Source organism: Martes martes, assembly GCF_963455335.1.
Source record: "Martes martes genome assembly, chromosome: 5".
NCBI lineage: Eukaryota > Metazoa > Chordata > Mammalia > Carnivora > Mustelidae > Martes > Martes martes.
This window is the reverse complement of record NC_137892.1, coordinates 88,632,385-88,648,886: the sequence shown is the minus strand read 5'-3', so window position 1 is coordinate 88,648,886 and position 16,502 is coordinate 88,632,385. Positions and strand designations below refer to the sequence as shown.

General features: G+C 39.2%; 1 protein-coding gene across 12 annotated transcripts in view; it reads left to right on the top strand.

Moving 5' to 3' along the window:
• Nucleotides 1-16,502, top strand: part of LOC308343096 (ankyrin repeat and KH domain-containing protein 1) — a gene marked incomplete at its 3' end in the record, with an annotated part of 131,354 nt that overhangs the window by 108,123 nt on the left and 6,729 nt on the right. For 4 of the 12 annotated variants that reach the window (XM_080804001.1, XM_080804006.1, XM_080804000.1 and 1 more), the window contains 9 exons: nucleotides 981-1,155; nucleotides 2,793-3,249; nucleotides 3,717-3,863; nucleotides 6,334-6,483; nucleotides 6,646-8,255; nucleotides 11,547-11,723; nucleotides 12,800-13,051; nucleotides 13,840-14,015; nucleotides 14,451-14,615. In XM_080804001.1, coding sequence (XP_080660127.1) covers nucleotides 981-1,155; nucleotides 2,793-3,249; nucleotides 3,717-3,863; nucleotides 6,334-6,483; nucleotides 6,646-8,255; nucleotides 11,547-11,723; nucleotides 12,800-13,051; nucleotides 13,840-14,015; nucleotides 14,451-14,615 — 3,309 coding nt within the window. Of the gene's footprint in view, nucleotides 1-980; nucleotides 1,156-2,792; nucleotides 3,250-3,716; nucleotides 3,864-6,333; nucleotides 6,484-6,645; nucleotides 8,256-11,546; nucleotides 11,724-12,799; nucleotides 13,052-13,839; nucleotides 14,016-14,450; nucleotides 14,616-14,877; nucleotides 15,369-16,502 lie in introns of those variants that run through there. The other 8 variants (XM_080804011.1, XM_080804009.1, XM_080804002.1 and 5 more) reach the window with 6 other exon arrangements.

Here is a 16,502-nt window from a genome sequence, read left to right as displayed (position 1 = left end):
TATCCCATTATATACACATATATTTATTTATCCTTATTCATTCATTAGTTGATGGACATTCAGGTTATTTCTACTTCATGCATATACAATATATATTTTTTTAATATGGAATGCTTTATGAATTTGCCTCTTACCCTTGTGGAGGTACCATGCTGATCTTCTGTATTGTTAGAGATTTTTTAGTATATGTGCTGCCAAAGTGACCACAGGGTACAAGTTTTTGTATGAATGTGTTTTCATTTCTCTGGGTGTGTATATATACCACATGTATACCATCTGTATATAGATGTAGATATGCCTATACATATATACATATATATGTGTATATATATATATAATATGTCTAAGAAGGGAATTGCTAGATCATATGGTAATTCTTTGTTTAACCATTTGAGGAACATCAGATTGTTTTCCAAAGCAGCTATACCATTTTACATTCCTACCAGAAGTATTTGAAGGTTTTAGTTTTTCCTCATCCTCACCAGTATTTGCTATTGTCTGTCTTTCTTATAGCCATCTAGCAGATAGGGAGTGGTTATCTTGTAATTTTGAGTTGCTTTTCCTGATGTCTAGTAGTTATTGAGCATCTGTCTTCATATGTTTTGGCTATTCATATATCGTCTTTGAGGAAATGCCTGTTCAAGTCCTTTGTGTATTTTTAAATTGAGTTATTTGTCTCTTTATTACTGAGTCATGGGACTTCTTTATATATTCTTGATACAAATCCCTTACTAGATGTAGGATTTGCAAAAATTTTTTTCCCATTTTATGTGTTGTCTTTTTACTTTGTTGATGGTTCCATTGAAATACAAAAACTTAATTTTGATGATGTCCAGTTTATCTTTTTTTTTTGGTGCTTTTATAAACATGTTTTGAGACTGGCATCCATGGGAAGCCCCATCTATCATAAACAAAAATATTCATTATTTATTTTAAATGATTGCATAATTGGCTAAATGATATGCCTTCTTAATTTGCAGTCAAGAGAGGAGAGCAGAAAGCAGGCTCTTGCAGCTAAAAGAGAGAAAAGAAAAGAAAAGAGAAAAAAGAAAAAAGAGGAGCAGAAAAGGAAGCAGGAAGAAGATGAGGAAAACAAACCTAAGGAGAATTCAGAACTACCAGAGGATGAAGATGAAGAGGAGAACGATGAAGATGGTAAGAAATGACCCTTCCAAATTAGTGATAAAATTGTGTTTGTCAACTTCATTTTGAGTACTTCTTACTCTAATTCTGGATAGATATTCGATAGTTTAATCTGAAATTGACAGTTGGCTTTTATAGTAGATATTTTTGAATACTTTACATTGTAAAGTGATACAGAGAAACAGAAAGTGGAAGGAAGGCAAGCATGTAATTTGAAGTTCAGTTTTAATTTAAGTCACCCTGTAAAACATCATGTATGTCCTAAATGTGATACAGTAAGGAGATTTGCCAGCTTCTCTTCAGGCTCTGTCCTACCCTTTCCTCCTCGATTTGGAAACTGGGGAGAGGTCCAGTGCCTCAATAAATTTTGAGCTAAGGCTCAGGCTCAAAGCTATAGAGGGCTGGGGTTTATTATTCACAGATTGTTTTTTTGTACATTCTAGCAATGCTTGTAGTAGTCAAGTAATTGTTCTCTATTTGAATTCTAATTCTAAAATACTATCTGAGGGGTGCTGGGTGGCTCGGTGGGTTAAAGCCTCTGCCTTCAGCTCAGGTCATGATCCCAGGATCCTGGGATCGAGTCCCGCATCGGGCTCTCTGTTCCATGGGGAGCCTGTTTCCTCCTCTCTCTCTGCCTGCCTTTCTGCCTACTTGTGATCTCTGTCAGATAAATAAATAAAATATTGAGGCACCTGGGTGGCTCAGTGGGTTAGGCCTCTGCCTTCGGCTCAGGTCATGGTCTCAGGGTCCTGGGATCGAGCCCCGTATCGGGCTCTCTGCCCAGTGGGAAGCCTGCTTCCTCCTCTCTCTCTCTCTCTGCCTGCTTCTCTGCCTACTTGTGATCTCTGTCTGTCAAATAAACAAATAAATCTTTAAAAAATAAATAAATAAAATCTTAAAAAAATAAAATACTATCTGAGAATTTCCTGGAATTTTTAAAAAATTTATTTAAATTCCAGTTCATTAACATAGTGTAATATTAGTTTTAGGTGTGTAATTTAGTGACTCAGCACTTGCATACAACACCCAGTGCTCATCACAAGTGTACTCCTTAATCCCATCCCCCCACCCATCCCCATCCCCTCATCCATCCCACCACCCATCCCATCCCCCAACCCACCTCCATTCTGGTAACCATCAGTTTATTCTCTACAGTTAAGGGTGTTCCTTGGTTTGTCTCTCTCTCTCCCTTTTTCCCCTTTGCTCATTTGTTTCATTTCTTAAATGACGCATACGAATGAAATCTTATGGTATTTGAATTTCTCTGACCGACCTGTTTTGCTTAGTGCCTAATAACTCTCTAGCTACTAAATCAGAGGAGAACATGCACCCCCAAATTTATATCTTATCAACAGTAGCCAAACCAAAAACTTTCCCTGAATTTAAACTATATTATGATTTTTGGTTAGTTCATGAGACTAGCACCACAGATCTTAAGAATGTTATGCTGTGAATGTTTTTATACCGAGTTAGACATCAAAATTGGATATAGTACATTTGTTCTAACAATGAAGATTTCTTTATTTGCTAGTGAATACTGGTGAAAGGAAAAGATGACTTAAGGGCCGGAATTATTATGTATATCTTGTCGTAGTTTGTTTTGAGCTCTGTGGCTGTCAGTGTGATTTTTATTCTTTTGATAATTTCAGTGGAGCAAGAAGTTCCCATAGAACCACCTAGTGCAACAACCACCACCACAATTGGAATTTCTGCAACATCTGCAACATTCACAAATGTGTTTGGGAAAAAAAGGGCCAACGTGGTGACAACTCCTAGCACCAATCGGAAAAATAAGAAGAACAAAACAAAGGAGACCCCTCCCACTGCACATTTAATATTACCAGAACAACATATATCCTTAGCACAGCAAAAAGCTGATAAAAATAAAATAAATGGAGAACCCAGAGGTGGTGGTACAGGTGGGAATAGTGACTCGGATAACTTGGACAGCACAGACTGCAACAGTGAGAGTAGCAGTGGTGGTAAAAGCCAAGAGTTAAATTTCACTATGGATGTGAATTCCTCTAATGATAGGAGATACCCATCACTACTACTCCATTCCCAAGAAGAAAAGACAAGTACTGCTACTTCCAAAACTCAAACACGGTAAATTTTTCTGATTTGTTAACTCTGCATCCACCTTTCCTTTTTCATGACTGGCACAAGAATTTGAGTACATTTTTTAGCACAAATTGTATTAAACAATTTAGGTCTACCACATTATCTGTCTTCAGTATTCAGAACTGAAATTCACTAATGTCCTAATCATGTGCCATGTTTTAAGTGAGATTATTAGAAATTTTTATGATTAAATTTTGAAGTTGAAAATACTAGCATATTTTGATTTTTATTTTCACTGTGTCATTTTTATTGATTATAGTCCAGCTTCTGGCTTCTGAGTCTGTTTTCATACCGACGTAGATGATGAACTTTTTGCCCTGTTTTTCTGCTTTTCTGAACTGATGTGCCAAATTTTAATTCAAATATTTCAGCATAACTTTGACAATAAATGGTCTCTTGAGTTTCTATATTAAAATTTGTTTTATTGGACTTGATTAATTCTTTCTTCTCAGACTTGAAGGTGAAACGAATTCTAATTCCTTATCGACAAGCTTTAAGTCAGTGCCATTGCCATTAAGTTCTCCAAACATAAAGCTGAATCTAACTAGCCCCAAAAGGGGACAGAAAAGAGAAGAAGGGTGGAAAGAAGTTGTACGAAGGTAAGTGGAATTAGTCTTATCTTTTTAACTGTCATAGACCACGCATAGATTCTTGTCTAATGAGATAGTGACCCAGTAATTAATGAATAATTTGAATGTGGTTATTATTTGTGCCATACTCAATCCAGAGTTGGCTTAAGTAAAATGAGAAGCAATATGTAAATTTTGCAGCATGTTTTATATGACATGACATATGTTGGCTTTACAATAACAAAATAATTGCGGACATTTTCAGACAAACCATACAGCATGGTCACAAACTTCTTTTAAAAGTGAAGATTTTATACTGACTGTTCTACAGCAAAGTCACAGTGTTATTAGTGAGGGCTGTGATGTTTATTTAATGGTCCCATTTTGGCAAAAACAATCAACTTGGTCTATTTACAGTGTTTAAATTAAGTTAGGCTTTGCTGGAGAGTATGTTCTAAAGAACTGGTTAGCTGCTATTAACCAATGCAATTGCTACAAGGGGGAAAGGCACCCATAAAATGAAAATAAAACTACCTTCACCCTCAAAAAAGAAAGAGGAAAGAAGAGGACCTTTAATCACAGTGTTTTATTTATTTATTTATTTTTTAAGATTTTATTTATTTGACAGAGAGAGAGACAGCCAGAGAAGGAACACAAGCAGGGAGAGTGGGAGAGGGAGAAGCAGGCTTCCCGCAGAGCAGGGAGCCCAACACAGGGCTCGATCCTGTGACCCTGGGATCATGACCTGAGCCAACGGCAGATGCCCAACTACCGAGCCACCCAGACACCCCAATCACAGTGCTTTATACTTAAACCATGAGCAGGGAAATGAATAAAAGCAGAAGGGCTACTGCTTTCAAAGGTTTTGTACAGTCCAGATGATACTTTTAGCCTCTGTTCATGCTTTGCAACAGGGAAGCAGGACAAGACAGTTTTGCTAATGTGCATTAAATCGCCAAAGGACTGAGATGTCTGGGCTTTTATTCAGTACTGTTCCTGAAGATCGTGTCCATTAAACGGAAACAAAAAGAAGTCTTGGCAGAATAGGAGAAGTGATGTACACTTGATGATCAGATCGATTTAAGTATTGCTCATGTCCTATAGCTTAGTCTGTGCTTTAGCTCTCAAAATATCTGAATATATCCTTCCCAGCATTAAGGTGTGATAAATTTTGATCATGAAAAGTACCTCAAGTGCTGCCATTGATATTCTTCTAGAACAGAATAATTCAGGTTTGTGAAGGTCCCTCTCTGACATGGGGCCCAACACTGAGAACTTGAAAATAGTAGGTGTTGCTCTCATCTGGGTCTGCTTTAATGCTTAAGAACTGCTTCTGCCTGCAAACACTGGGTTTCTTTAATAGTCCTTAGGGACAGCCAGGCCATCTTATCAGATCCCAAGATCAGCCTCTGGTCTCTCCAGCTCTGCTCAGCTCACATATAAGTGCAAGTCCCAGGTTCCACGTGTGACTTCCTTTTTATGTAGTTCAAATCTGAGGCTTTGGTTTTTTATTGCTAAGTATAAATTATTGATATTGATAAGCTAGCCTCTATTATTCGGTATGAAGTTTAACAGTATGTTATGCATTATTTACTTTTTTTTAAGATTTTATTTATTTGACACACAGAGAGAGAAATCTCAAGTAGGCAGAGAGGCAGGCAGAGAGAGAGGGGGAAGCAGGCTCCCCACTGAGCAGAGAGCCCAATGAAGGACTCGATCCCAGGAAGGCAGAGGCTTAACCCACTAAGCCACCCAGGCACCCTGCATTATTTAAATTTAAGAAGGGTATGTACGTAGGGTCATTGCAGTTTAGTTGACGTGTGATGTTAGAGGTAGATTTAAGTGCTTAGATCACAGGTTATTTAAAATATAATTTTGTTTGAAATGACAAAGGAATTTTTTTTTAAAAGATTTTATTTATTTATTTGACAGACAGAGATCACAAGTAGGCAGAGAGGCAGGCAGAGAGAGAGGTGGAAGCAGGCTCCCTGCTTGAGCAGAGAGCCCGATGCGGGGCTCAATCCCAGGACCCTGGGATCATGACCTGAGCTGAAGGCAGAGGCTTTAACCCACTGAGCCACCCAGGTGCCCCTGACAAAGGAATTTTTACTTTCACTAAATTAAATTCAGTATGAGAAGAGGTCAGTTCCTAAAACAAAACCTTGTAATACTTGCCCCTTTAAGGTTTAAGAAATAATATTCTACAGGTGTCTGTGAACATTCTCACCAAATCATCTTTTTAAATAAAGACATTTGCTTGGGGAGCCTGGTTGGCTTAGTGGGTTAAGCCTCTGCCTTTGGCTCAGGTCATGATCTCAGGGTCCTGGAATCAAGCCCTGCATCGGTCTCTCTGCTCAGCAGGGAGCCTGCTTCCCCCTCTTTCTCTGCCTGCTGCTCTGACTACTTGTGATCTCTGTCTGTCAAATAAATAAATAACAATCTTAAAAAAATAAAAAAGACATTTGCTTTCATAAGCTCATGTGTGGTCTTCATTTTCTAGGTCAAAGAAATTGTCCGTTCCAGCTTCTGTGGTTTCCAGGATAATGGGAAGGGGAGGGTGCAACATCACTGCTATACAAGACGTTACGGGTGCGCATATTGATGTGGATAAACAAAAAGACAAGAATGGCGAGAGAATGATCACAATAAGGTAATTGTGAAAAACGTGTATTACTCATTCTGTGTAGAAATTAAATGCTTTTTAGAAGCTAACTTTTGTTAGGTTATGGTACAGTCGAGAACTTTATTTAATGGTTAAGATGACCTGTTTTTAGGTCTTTGATCATATTTTCATGTTTTGTTTTCTCCCCAGGGGCGGTACCGAATCAACAAGATATGCAGTTCAACTTATCAATGCACTTATTCAAGATCCTGCTAAGGAACTGGAAGACTTGATTCCTAAAAATCATATCAGAACACCTGCCAGCACCAAATCCATCCATGCAAACTTCTCATCTGGAGTAGGCACCACAGCAGCTTCCAGTAAAAATGCATTTCCTTTGGGTGCTCCAGCTCTCGTAACGTCACAGGCGACAACATTATCAACGTTCCAGCCAACTAATAAACTTAACAAGAACGTTCCAGCAAATGTACGTTCTTCCTTCCCAGTTTCTCTACCCTTGGCTTACCCCCACCCTCATTTTGCCCTGCTGGCTGCTCAGACTATGCAACAGATTCGGCATCCTCGCTTGCCCATGGCCCAGTTTGGAGGAACCTTTTCACCCTCACCTAACACTTGGGGACCATTCCCAGTGAGACCTGTGAATCCTGGCAACACAAGTAGCTCTCCAAAGCATAATAACGCAGGCCGTCTACCTAACCAGAACGGGACTGTCTTACCCTCCGAGTCTGCTGGACTAGCTACTGCCAGTTGTCCTATCACTGTCTCTTCTGTAGTTGCTGCCAGTCAGCAGCTGTGTGTGACTAACACCCGGACTCCATCAGTCAGAAAGCAGTTGTTTGCCTGTGTGCCTAAGACAAGTCCTCCAGTGACAGTGATTTCTTCTGTGACAAGCACTTGTAGTTCCCTGCCTTCTGTTTCCTCTGCACCTCTCCCTAGCGGGCAAGTTCCCACCACGTTTCTGCCCGCGAGTACTCCTCAAGCACAGCTTTCTTCACAAAAGATGGAATCTTTCTCTGCCATGCCACCCCCTAAAGAGAAAGTGTCCACACAGGAGCCGGCCCTGGCGAACCTGTGCAACCCTTCTTCGACAGCCAATAGCTGCAGTAGCTCTGCCAGCAACACCCCAGGAGCTCCAGAAGCACACCTGGCCGGTAGTCCTGCTCCTCCCTCCGGCAGCACACAGGACGAGACGCAGCCGTCCAGTGTCTCTGATTTAAGTCCCATGGCAATGCCTTTTGCATCTAACGCAGAACCTGCTCCATTGACTCTGGCGTCACCCAGATTGGTTGCTGCCGATAATCAGGACACCAGTAATTTACCTCAGTTAACTGTACCAGCGCCTCGAGTTTCTCATCGAATGCAGCCCAGAGGTTCTTTTTACTCAGTGGTACCAAATGCAACTATACACCAGGATCCCCAGTCTATTTTTGTTACAAATCCAGTTCCTCTAACACCACCTCAAGGCCCACCAGCTGCAGTGCAGCTTTCTTCAGCCATGAACATTATGAATGGTTCTCAGATGCACATTAACCCGGCAAATAAATCTTTGCCACCTACATTCGGCCCGGCCACACTTTTCAATCACTTCAGTAGTCTTTTTGATAGCGGTCAGGTGCCAGCTAACCAGGGTTGGGGAGATGGTCCACTGTCCTCACGAGTTGCTGCAGATGCCTCTTTCACTGTTCAGTCAGCGTTCCTGGGTAACTCTGTACTCGGACACTTGGAAAATGTGCACCCCGACAACTCCAAGGCACCTGGCTTCAGACCACCTTCCCAGCGAGTTTCTACTAGTCCCGTTGGTAAGTTATGATGACTATTACTGCAGCTCAGTGTGGGGCTCTACCGGCATAACCAAATCCAAGATAATAAGAAAGCCGTTCTTTTATACATAATAGTCTGTGATCTTAAAGAAATGAGAGTGTGTCATAAATACCCATTAATGATTGCTGATGGAGTGGGCAGAAATCTACCTGCAGGTAAATCACTTACATACATTGAGCTGCTTTCTGTTGTCTTGATGATGTTTCTGTCCCTCAAGGCAAGGAGGTTTTACCTTGTGTCAGTCCATTTTCTAAGAACTGGTGTGTTGGTATTACTAAAAAGGGACTTGGGATGTTTCAAGGATTCCACATTTATAGACTTTTTTTTAAAAGTGAGTTTTCTTTTTATTTTTTATTTATTTATTTGACAGAGAGAGATCACAGGTAGGCGGGGGGAGGGAGGGGAAGCAGGCTCCCCGCTGAGCAGAGAGCCCAATGCAGGGCTGGGTCCCAGGACCCTGAGATCATGACCTTAGCCAAAGGCAGAGGCTTAACCCACTGAGCCACCCAGGTGCCCCATATAGACATTTTTAAAATCATAGTGAGTGTTTGCATTTCTCATATTTAAAAAGTTTGTGTTACAAAGGTGTTAGGGACCAGTCCCTAATCTACATTATTCTATGCTCTCAGTCTTGGGTCCTCAGACTGAATGTTAAGGGTCGTTTGATAGTGTTCTTTATTATTGACATTAGATGGGGTTGACTAAAGAGAGCCAATCATTTGTGGGCTCTTACTCTAAAAGGACCAATTTAGATTCAGCACTTCAGTTTCTCGAAATTACAAATTAGCTGCTGAGGCATTATAAAGAAGATATAGATAGATAGGAGTCTAATGTTGGCTTGAAGATATTTAGAAGACCAAAGTCTGTTTTCTAGAATCTAGGAGCCAAATTTCAGTCTATTCTACACTATTGTGAAAAACAAATGAGAAATCGCAGCTGATGTGGAGTGGGAGTAAGAAGCTCTTTTCTTCCCCTTGGAAAACTGTCTTTTGTAGCCCATCCTTCCATTTTGCTAATTATAAACTGATCTGTGTGTTGAAAATTTGGGAGTTTATGGATATGGTGTAGCCTTAGCTTTCATTTCATATGTTTTTATTCACTTGTCTTTTCAGGAAAACATAGCTGTTTTATCATATTCAAGGAAATATATAAGCTTGCATAAGAGCATCTATGGTCCAAAATATTCTCTGGGATTTTTTTCTTCCATTTTCTATTTTTTTTCTATAAATCAGTATGTGTTTTAACTTTTCATTTTGGGAAACTGTAATAGAGGTTTTCAGAGGCCACAGGGTGAAAGAAGAATGTATTGCCAGTGCGCAGGCAATCTGTGTAGAAGGCATTAATCTTTGACTTGACTGGCACTAACGTGTGACTTCCCAGTACCTTAGCCAGTTTGACCTCAGATCTCTCATATTCCAGTGTTGAAGCTCTTTGCATTCCACATACTGCATCCCAGAAGATGTATGGATTATGAATTTCTAGAAAAAAGGAAAAAAAGGAAAGGAAATCATCCATCTGGTTTGGTAGAAAATGAGGTTTGGGAACCTTAAGTACTCAGATCTATAGCATCAAAATTATTTACTGCTAGTCAAAAATAACCATTTTTTAGAAAGCAAGCATTAATCCTGGACCTTCCCTCTGAGGTCCAGGATTGGTAGGCTTGGCCTTTTACCTTAACTGCCTGTCTGGTTTCTTTTGTTGATGCTCTTCTTTCATGGATATAGTTTAATTCTCCTGATTCACAGGTAAGAAATAGTAATACTGAAGACAATAGAGAAGGACGTGGAGAAGTTGGAAACCTCAAATGCTGTCGGTGGAAATTCAAAGTGGAAATTCAAAGCAACTTGAGAAGAACTGTTTTTAACAGTTCTTCAGAAAGTTACACGTAGTTACCATATGATCCAGTAATTCCACTCGTAGGTGGAAGAGAAACATGTCTACACAAAAAATGAGTACACAGATGTTCATGGCAGCATAATAACCCAAAAGTGGAAACCACCCACTGTCCTTCAACTGATAAATGCATAAATAAAATGTGGTGAGGGCGCCTGGGTGGCTCAGTGGATTAAAGCCTCTGCCTTCGGCTCAGGTCATGATCCCAGGGTCCTGGGATTGAGCCCCGCATCGGGTTCTCTGCTCAGTGGGGAGCCTGCTTCCCCCTCTCTCTCTGCCTGCCTCTCTGCCTACTTGTGATCTCTCTCTGTGTGTCAAATAAATAAATAAAATCTTTAAAATAAATAAATAAATAAGATGTGGTGTATTGCTATAATGGGATTACTACTCAACAGTAAAAACGAGAGAAGTACTGATGCACACGACGGGATGGCGGAACCTTGAAAACACCATGCCAAGTGAAAGAACCAGTCGCAAAAAGATCACATACTATATAATTGCGTTTATATAAAATTTCCAGAATAGACCAATCTGTAGAGACAGAAAGTTTATAATTGGTTGTTTGGAGGATGGGGAGTTATAGTTAATGGGTACAGAGTTTCTTTTAGGAAAGATAAAAATGTTCTAAGATTGATTGTGGTGATGGTTGCACAGCTCTGTGAATATGCTAAAAGCCTTTGAATTACATACTTTAAATGGATGAAGACCTACTTGAGAGAGTTTGACAATTTTTTTATGTTGATATTAATTATCTTTTCCTGAGACAAGTACCTATAATCCTTTTCCAGACACTTATTCCCTTTCTCTAATACATTCTCCAAAGAAAGCAGTGGCATTTGAAAAGACTGCTAAATTCGGATTTACACAAACTAGATAAAAACTTTCATATGCAACTGTTGATTTTTTTTTATCAAATGGAATACTGAAATTATCTTTAAACATTGGTAGATCATGTTATTCATCTCCCATAGGAAATAACTATTTTATATTGATGAACAACTGTACTTTGAGATTTTCCCCACAAGAGGAAGCAGAAGTGATTAATTGGTACCACTTAGTCACAACATGCTCACATTTCATGTCCCCTCCAATGAAAGCTTTGAGATTTGTCCAGAACATCATTCCAGATGACCGCCATTCTTAAACGTTGGGCTAACTCTTCTATATCTAGTGCTGTTTGGTGATGATTCTTCAGGACTGCAAGAGTAAAATTGGTTTGGGCCATAATACAGGGCCACATAAGTGGGTTATTTTTGCTATGATCTATAAAAATAAACTGCATGCTTTCTTCTCTTTTAAAAAGGAATTAAGTAAACTTTGGACTTTCAGTTTTAAAACCTTGGCTAATTGGATGTCTTTGACATGTTTTCTTTCAGGCTTACCATCCATTGATCCATCAGGCAGCTCCCCATCCTCCTCTTCTGCTCCTCTGACAAGTTTTTCCAGCATCCCAGGAACACGGGTTTTCCTGCAAGGGCCAGCTCCTGTTGGGACTCCAAGTTTCAACAGGCAACATTTTTCCCCCCATCCTTGGACAAGCGCCTCAAACTCATGTAGGAATCCTGGAGGAACTCTTCCCAAAGAGTCTTGAATAAGCTATTAAACCATTTGTTTCAGGAAACACTGCATAATAACTCTAGTAAAAGTTTAGTAAACTAAAGTTAATGGTATGATGGTATTTGGATACCTAAGGTTTGAACTGCAGGCCTGTCAAAAATTGTCAGTCATTTGTAGGATAGAAAACTTGAGGGGGGTCAAGCTGTCCTTCCAAGCCAGAAATGTTTACAGAGGGAGTTGGATCAAGAAAAGAGGCACTACACCTAGTTTTATAAAAAGGAGCCTTTGAGGATAGTATTGCAAAATAATTTCTTAAGTCCGAAAAGTAGATTTATGTATCTAGTCAATTTGGTATGATTCTTAGCTTATTTTTACATTTTAGGAAACCAAATTATTACCACTTATAAGTGAACATATGCCTTTGTTCTTCTTATTTTTTTCAATATGTAGAACAGATGAAGTTCTCACAGTACTTGAACAGGATTTGATTTTTTAAAATGAGCTTCGTGAGGCAGTCAATGAATATTGGCCCTTTTGACAGGGAAAACTACCAGCATTACCTGAGAATCCCGTTAGGAAACAAAGCCATGAGTTGAATCCAAGATATTTGCTAACATATAACCTTTCCTCGTTATGGAAAAAAAGGGCCATAGAAAGAGAAAAAAGAGAAAAAAGAGAACAGCTAAATAGAGAAGGCCACCAGCTCTTTTCCAAACAATATGCTAGTTATTGTACAAACATTGCCACATTTAAGTTAATTTAAAATCTGACAGGTTATGTTTTGAGAAGACTATTTAGAACTAGAATAAAAATTAATAAGGCTTTCATCCTTTTTAGCTTTGTTCAGCAATCTGGAAAACAATTTTTAGAGTATTTGCTTATACTTCGTATGTACGGAAGTAGTGTAGGATAATATTCATAGAACTTATGTGCTTTCACTTGAAAGATCTTATAAAATGAAATTTTTCTTACAGAACCTGTGTTGTGAAATAGGTCTTTCCAACAAGGTTTCTCATATTCTTATAATTAGTTTTTAATGTAATAAAACAATAGAGAAATATTTTGCCACCAGGTGACTCTCCTATTCCATCTGTTTCTTCGGGATCATCTTCACCTCTTTCAGCCACCTCTGCCCCACCAACTTTGGGCCAACCAAAAGGAGGCAGTGCCAGTCAGGATCGAAAGATACCTCCCCCCATTGGAACAGAGAGGCTAGCCCGGATTCGGCAAGGAGGGTCTGTCGCACAAGCCCCTGTGGGGACCAGTTTTGTTGCTCCTGTTGGACATAGTGGAATCTGGTCATTTGGTGTCAACGCTATGTCAGGTATAGTGGCCTTGTCCTCTTTCTGGAAGGATATCTCCAGTAAGTTGTGGGATTTTGCCATTAAAACTTAGTTCCTTGGGCGCCTGGGTGGCTCAGTGGGTTAAAGCTTCTGCCTTCGGCTCAGGTCATGATCCCAGGGTCCTGGGATCGAGCCCCGCATCGGGCTCTCTGCTTGGCAGGGAGCCTGCTTCCCTTCCCCTCTCTCTGCCTGCCACTCTGCCTACTTGTGATCTCTGTCTGTCAAATAAATAAATAAAATCTTTTTATAAATAAATAAATAAATAAATAAATAAATAAAACTTAGTTCCTTAAAACAAAATGGCTTAGTTCCTACACTTAACAGTCAGTGTGGGTGTTTATAACTTTGAAGAATTCAGTCCAGTCTCAGAGTTTGGAATGTTGGTTTGGTTTATACATAATAATATCTGTAATATATGTAATAAAAATAAGTATAGATTAGAAGTAAAAGATTCAAAGTGTACTTCCTTTCCCTTTTAAGCTTTCCAGTAATGGGATAATCATTTATGTTCTTTCAGAGAGCACAAGTGCTCTCTTTCAAAGGACTAGGTAGAATATTTGGGGTATTCAAATATTTGGGGTATTCAAAGGACTTCACTTAGTTTTCCAGGAACTGGTTTGTTTTGGTTTGCAAAGATTGTCATGAACATGCACTGAGCTTTTCAGAGGAATGAGTGTGATAAAATTCAGTATGAAAAAAGTTCAAGTAGTAATATTTTGTTATTTTACTCCAATAAATATCAAACCCTGTCCTCAATTCTTCTTTCCAGAAGGCTTATCAGGTTGGTCACAGTCTGTGATAGGGAACCATCCAATGCATCAACAATTATCAGACCCAAGCACATTCTCCCAGCATCAACCAATGGAGAGAGATGATTCTGGAATGGTAGCCCCCTCTAACATTTTTCATCAACCTGTGGCAAGCAGTTTTCTGGATTTTTCTAAAGTGAGTCAACAAACATCACTGTAACTTGTTTAACACTTTGCCAGCCAATGTTAAGGAATAGTTTGTATTGAAATAATTCTCCCTTTTGGTGTAACAAGCTTGTTTCTGTGACTTGGCCAGGTCTTTTTGTAGAGTTTCCCTTTTCTTCTTAGCACAAGCTTACTGATGAAACTAAAATACGGAAAAGTTGAGAGTATTCTGTGTGTTCATCAAAGTTGAGAAATTTCCTGATGATTTGATACTGGATTTAGTTGGGGGTATTTTCTTATTGAAAAGTGTTGCTAATGCAGGTAAACATTTTTCAACACTGCATGATTCTGTATTTTTAAAGGATCCGCAGAAGTTTTGTGGATGAAAGGAAATTGGAGAGAGCTAAGCTGGTATTATAGAAACATCATTTACCTTCAGGATTAAGCTTTTTGCTTTCTTTCATAGGGGCTGCCAATTTCCATGTATGGGGGCACCATAATACCCTCTCATCCTCAGCTTGCTGATGTTCCAGGTGGACCTCTGTTTAATGGACTTCACAACCCAGATGCTGCTTGGAACCCTATGATAAAAGTTATTCAAAATTCTACTGAATGCACTGATGCCCAGCAGGTAAAACAGACTCTCTTATTTTGTCATGTCACTCTTTTAATTCTTCGGGTAATGCAAATTCTGAATATCAAGTCATGACATCTGACCACCTTCATCTGAACTAAGTTTTTCAGTAATAGTGTGATGCTTCTAAACATTTTATCTCATGTATGTGCATTCTTCCTAGGCAGAAACAGTGAATTGCCATTGCATTTATATATTCATTTTGTAACTGTCTAAAGATTCCTAATTAGAAATTCCAATTTTTCCTCCCCCTTTTCAGATTTGGCCTGGCACGTGGGCTCCTCATATTGGAAACATGCATCTCAAATATGTCAACTAAGTTAGAAGGTCTTATTCTTTAGCCTTGTTTGAGAAACCTATGACCTTGGAAGAACCCTGGGGATTTTTTTTTTTTTTTTAAATGTGCCTAACTAAGAAAATTTCTCTGAGGCGTTAGCAATGGAAATTTGATTGCCCATTGTATAAGAACGAAGTGATTTCCTATCCACCTGATTATGTTCTCTGGTTAGTTTAGCCATTTTGAACTTAGTGCTTTTGGCTAAACATACTGAATGCTACTTGTATGCAGAAGAGAATTAGATGATTACATGTTTCAACCTTTTAGGGTGGTAAATACATGTACAATTGTTTACATACTTAAAAGGAAAAAGTTGAGTAAATTTTTTGTCATATAGTGGCTCTACTTAATGTAGCCTGTATTAATGTGAAATATTTACCAGAATATTCAATAAAAAGATGAACAGTGTTTAGAAGTGGGGTGTGATCCTTTCAGTGGTCATGCAGGTATTACCCAATCCACAGTCCTATTGAACCAAGTTGTTAATACTGTATTTCTAACAGGCGTCTCACATGTTACACCTTGGAGATCATTTTTAGACTGCCTTGAGAAAGCGTTTTGAAGACTAGTTATCTACCTATTTTGTGCTAAACAGTCCTTATTTCCTTGTTCTCTTCCATATCATTTTATAAGTAGGACTAAGTTTCAAGCCCCTGCAATGTGTCTTATGTGACTTTAGTAGATAGGCCTTTGCTGGGGTTAGCTCCTTATAGATCATAAGTATCAATAAGGACCATAGGATTGCAATCAGATGACACTGAACAAACCTAGGGACACCCAAATTCTCAACTTCACATTCTTTTGTGCTTCCTGGCTTTTATCTAAAGACTTATTTGGTTACAGTGTTTTATGTTTTTATTTGGGTTGGGACACAGGAGTGGGTGGGAGTGCCTCCCATAATACTGTGGTATTGTTGAATCAGCAGAGTAATCTTTATAAATATGTGACTAATTCTGGGCTTAGTTCCACAGCCCTAAGTATGAAGAGCCAATGTGTTTAACAAGCTAAACAGAGGAACACTAGAGCGGATTGCCTTGGCCAAACTATAGGCTATGCCAAGAATCTGATGCAATAGAGAAGGAAAAACAACCCTCTGAAAAGAACAGTCATTAAGCTTTTCATGTTTAATACAGTGGAACTTCCTGGTTTTATGTATAGGCACTCTAGAAGAGAAAACAAGAAAATGCTTCAGGCTGATAGAGAAGTCAAAACACATATCAAGGCAAAGAAGAACATACAAAAAACAGTAACTGGCGGCAGAGCCATACCAGCAGCACTTTTCAATTCTCATGTCACCAGGAGTTCTTAAGCTTCTCTGCCTGGCTCCTAAAGCCACCCCTAAATGAGGCACCCCAAGTTCTGTGTTAGACATGCCTGGGTCTTTTGTCTTCCATATCACCTTACCTATGAGAGCTTCTTTGACGTCATTTCTTGTTTCCTATTTTGAATGGATTTGAATGGATTCACAGGTGTTGAAGTTGCTTTTTTTAGTACTTGATAACCACATCAAGTATTCTCAAGAGACCCCTGGGATCCCCTATGTATCT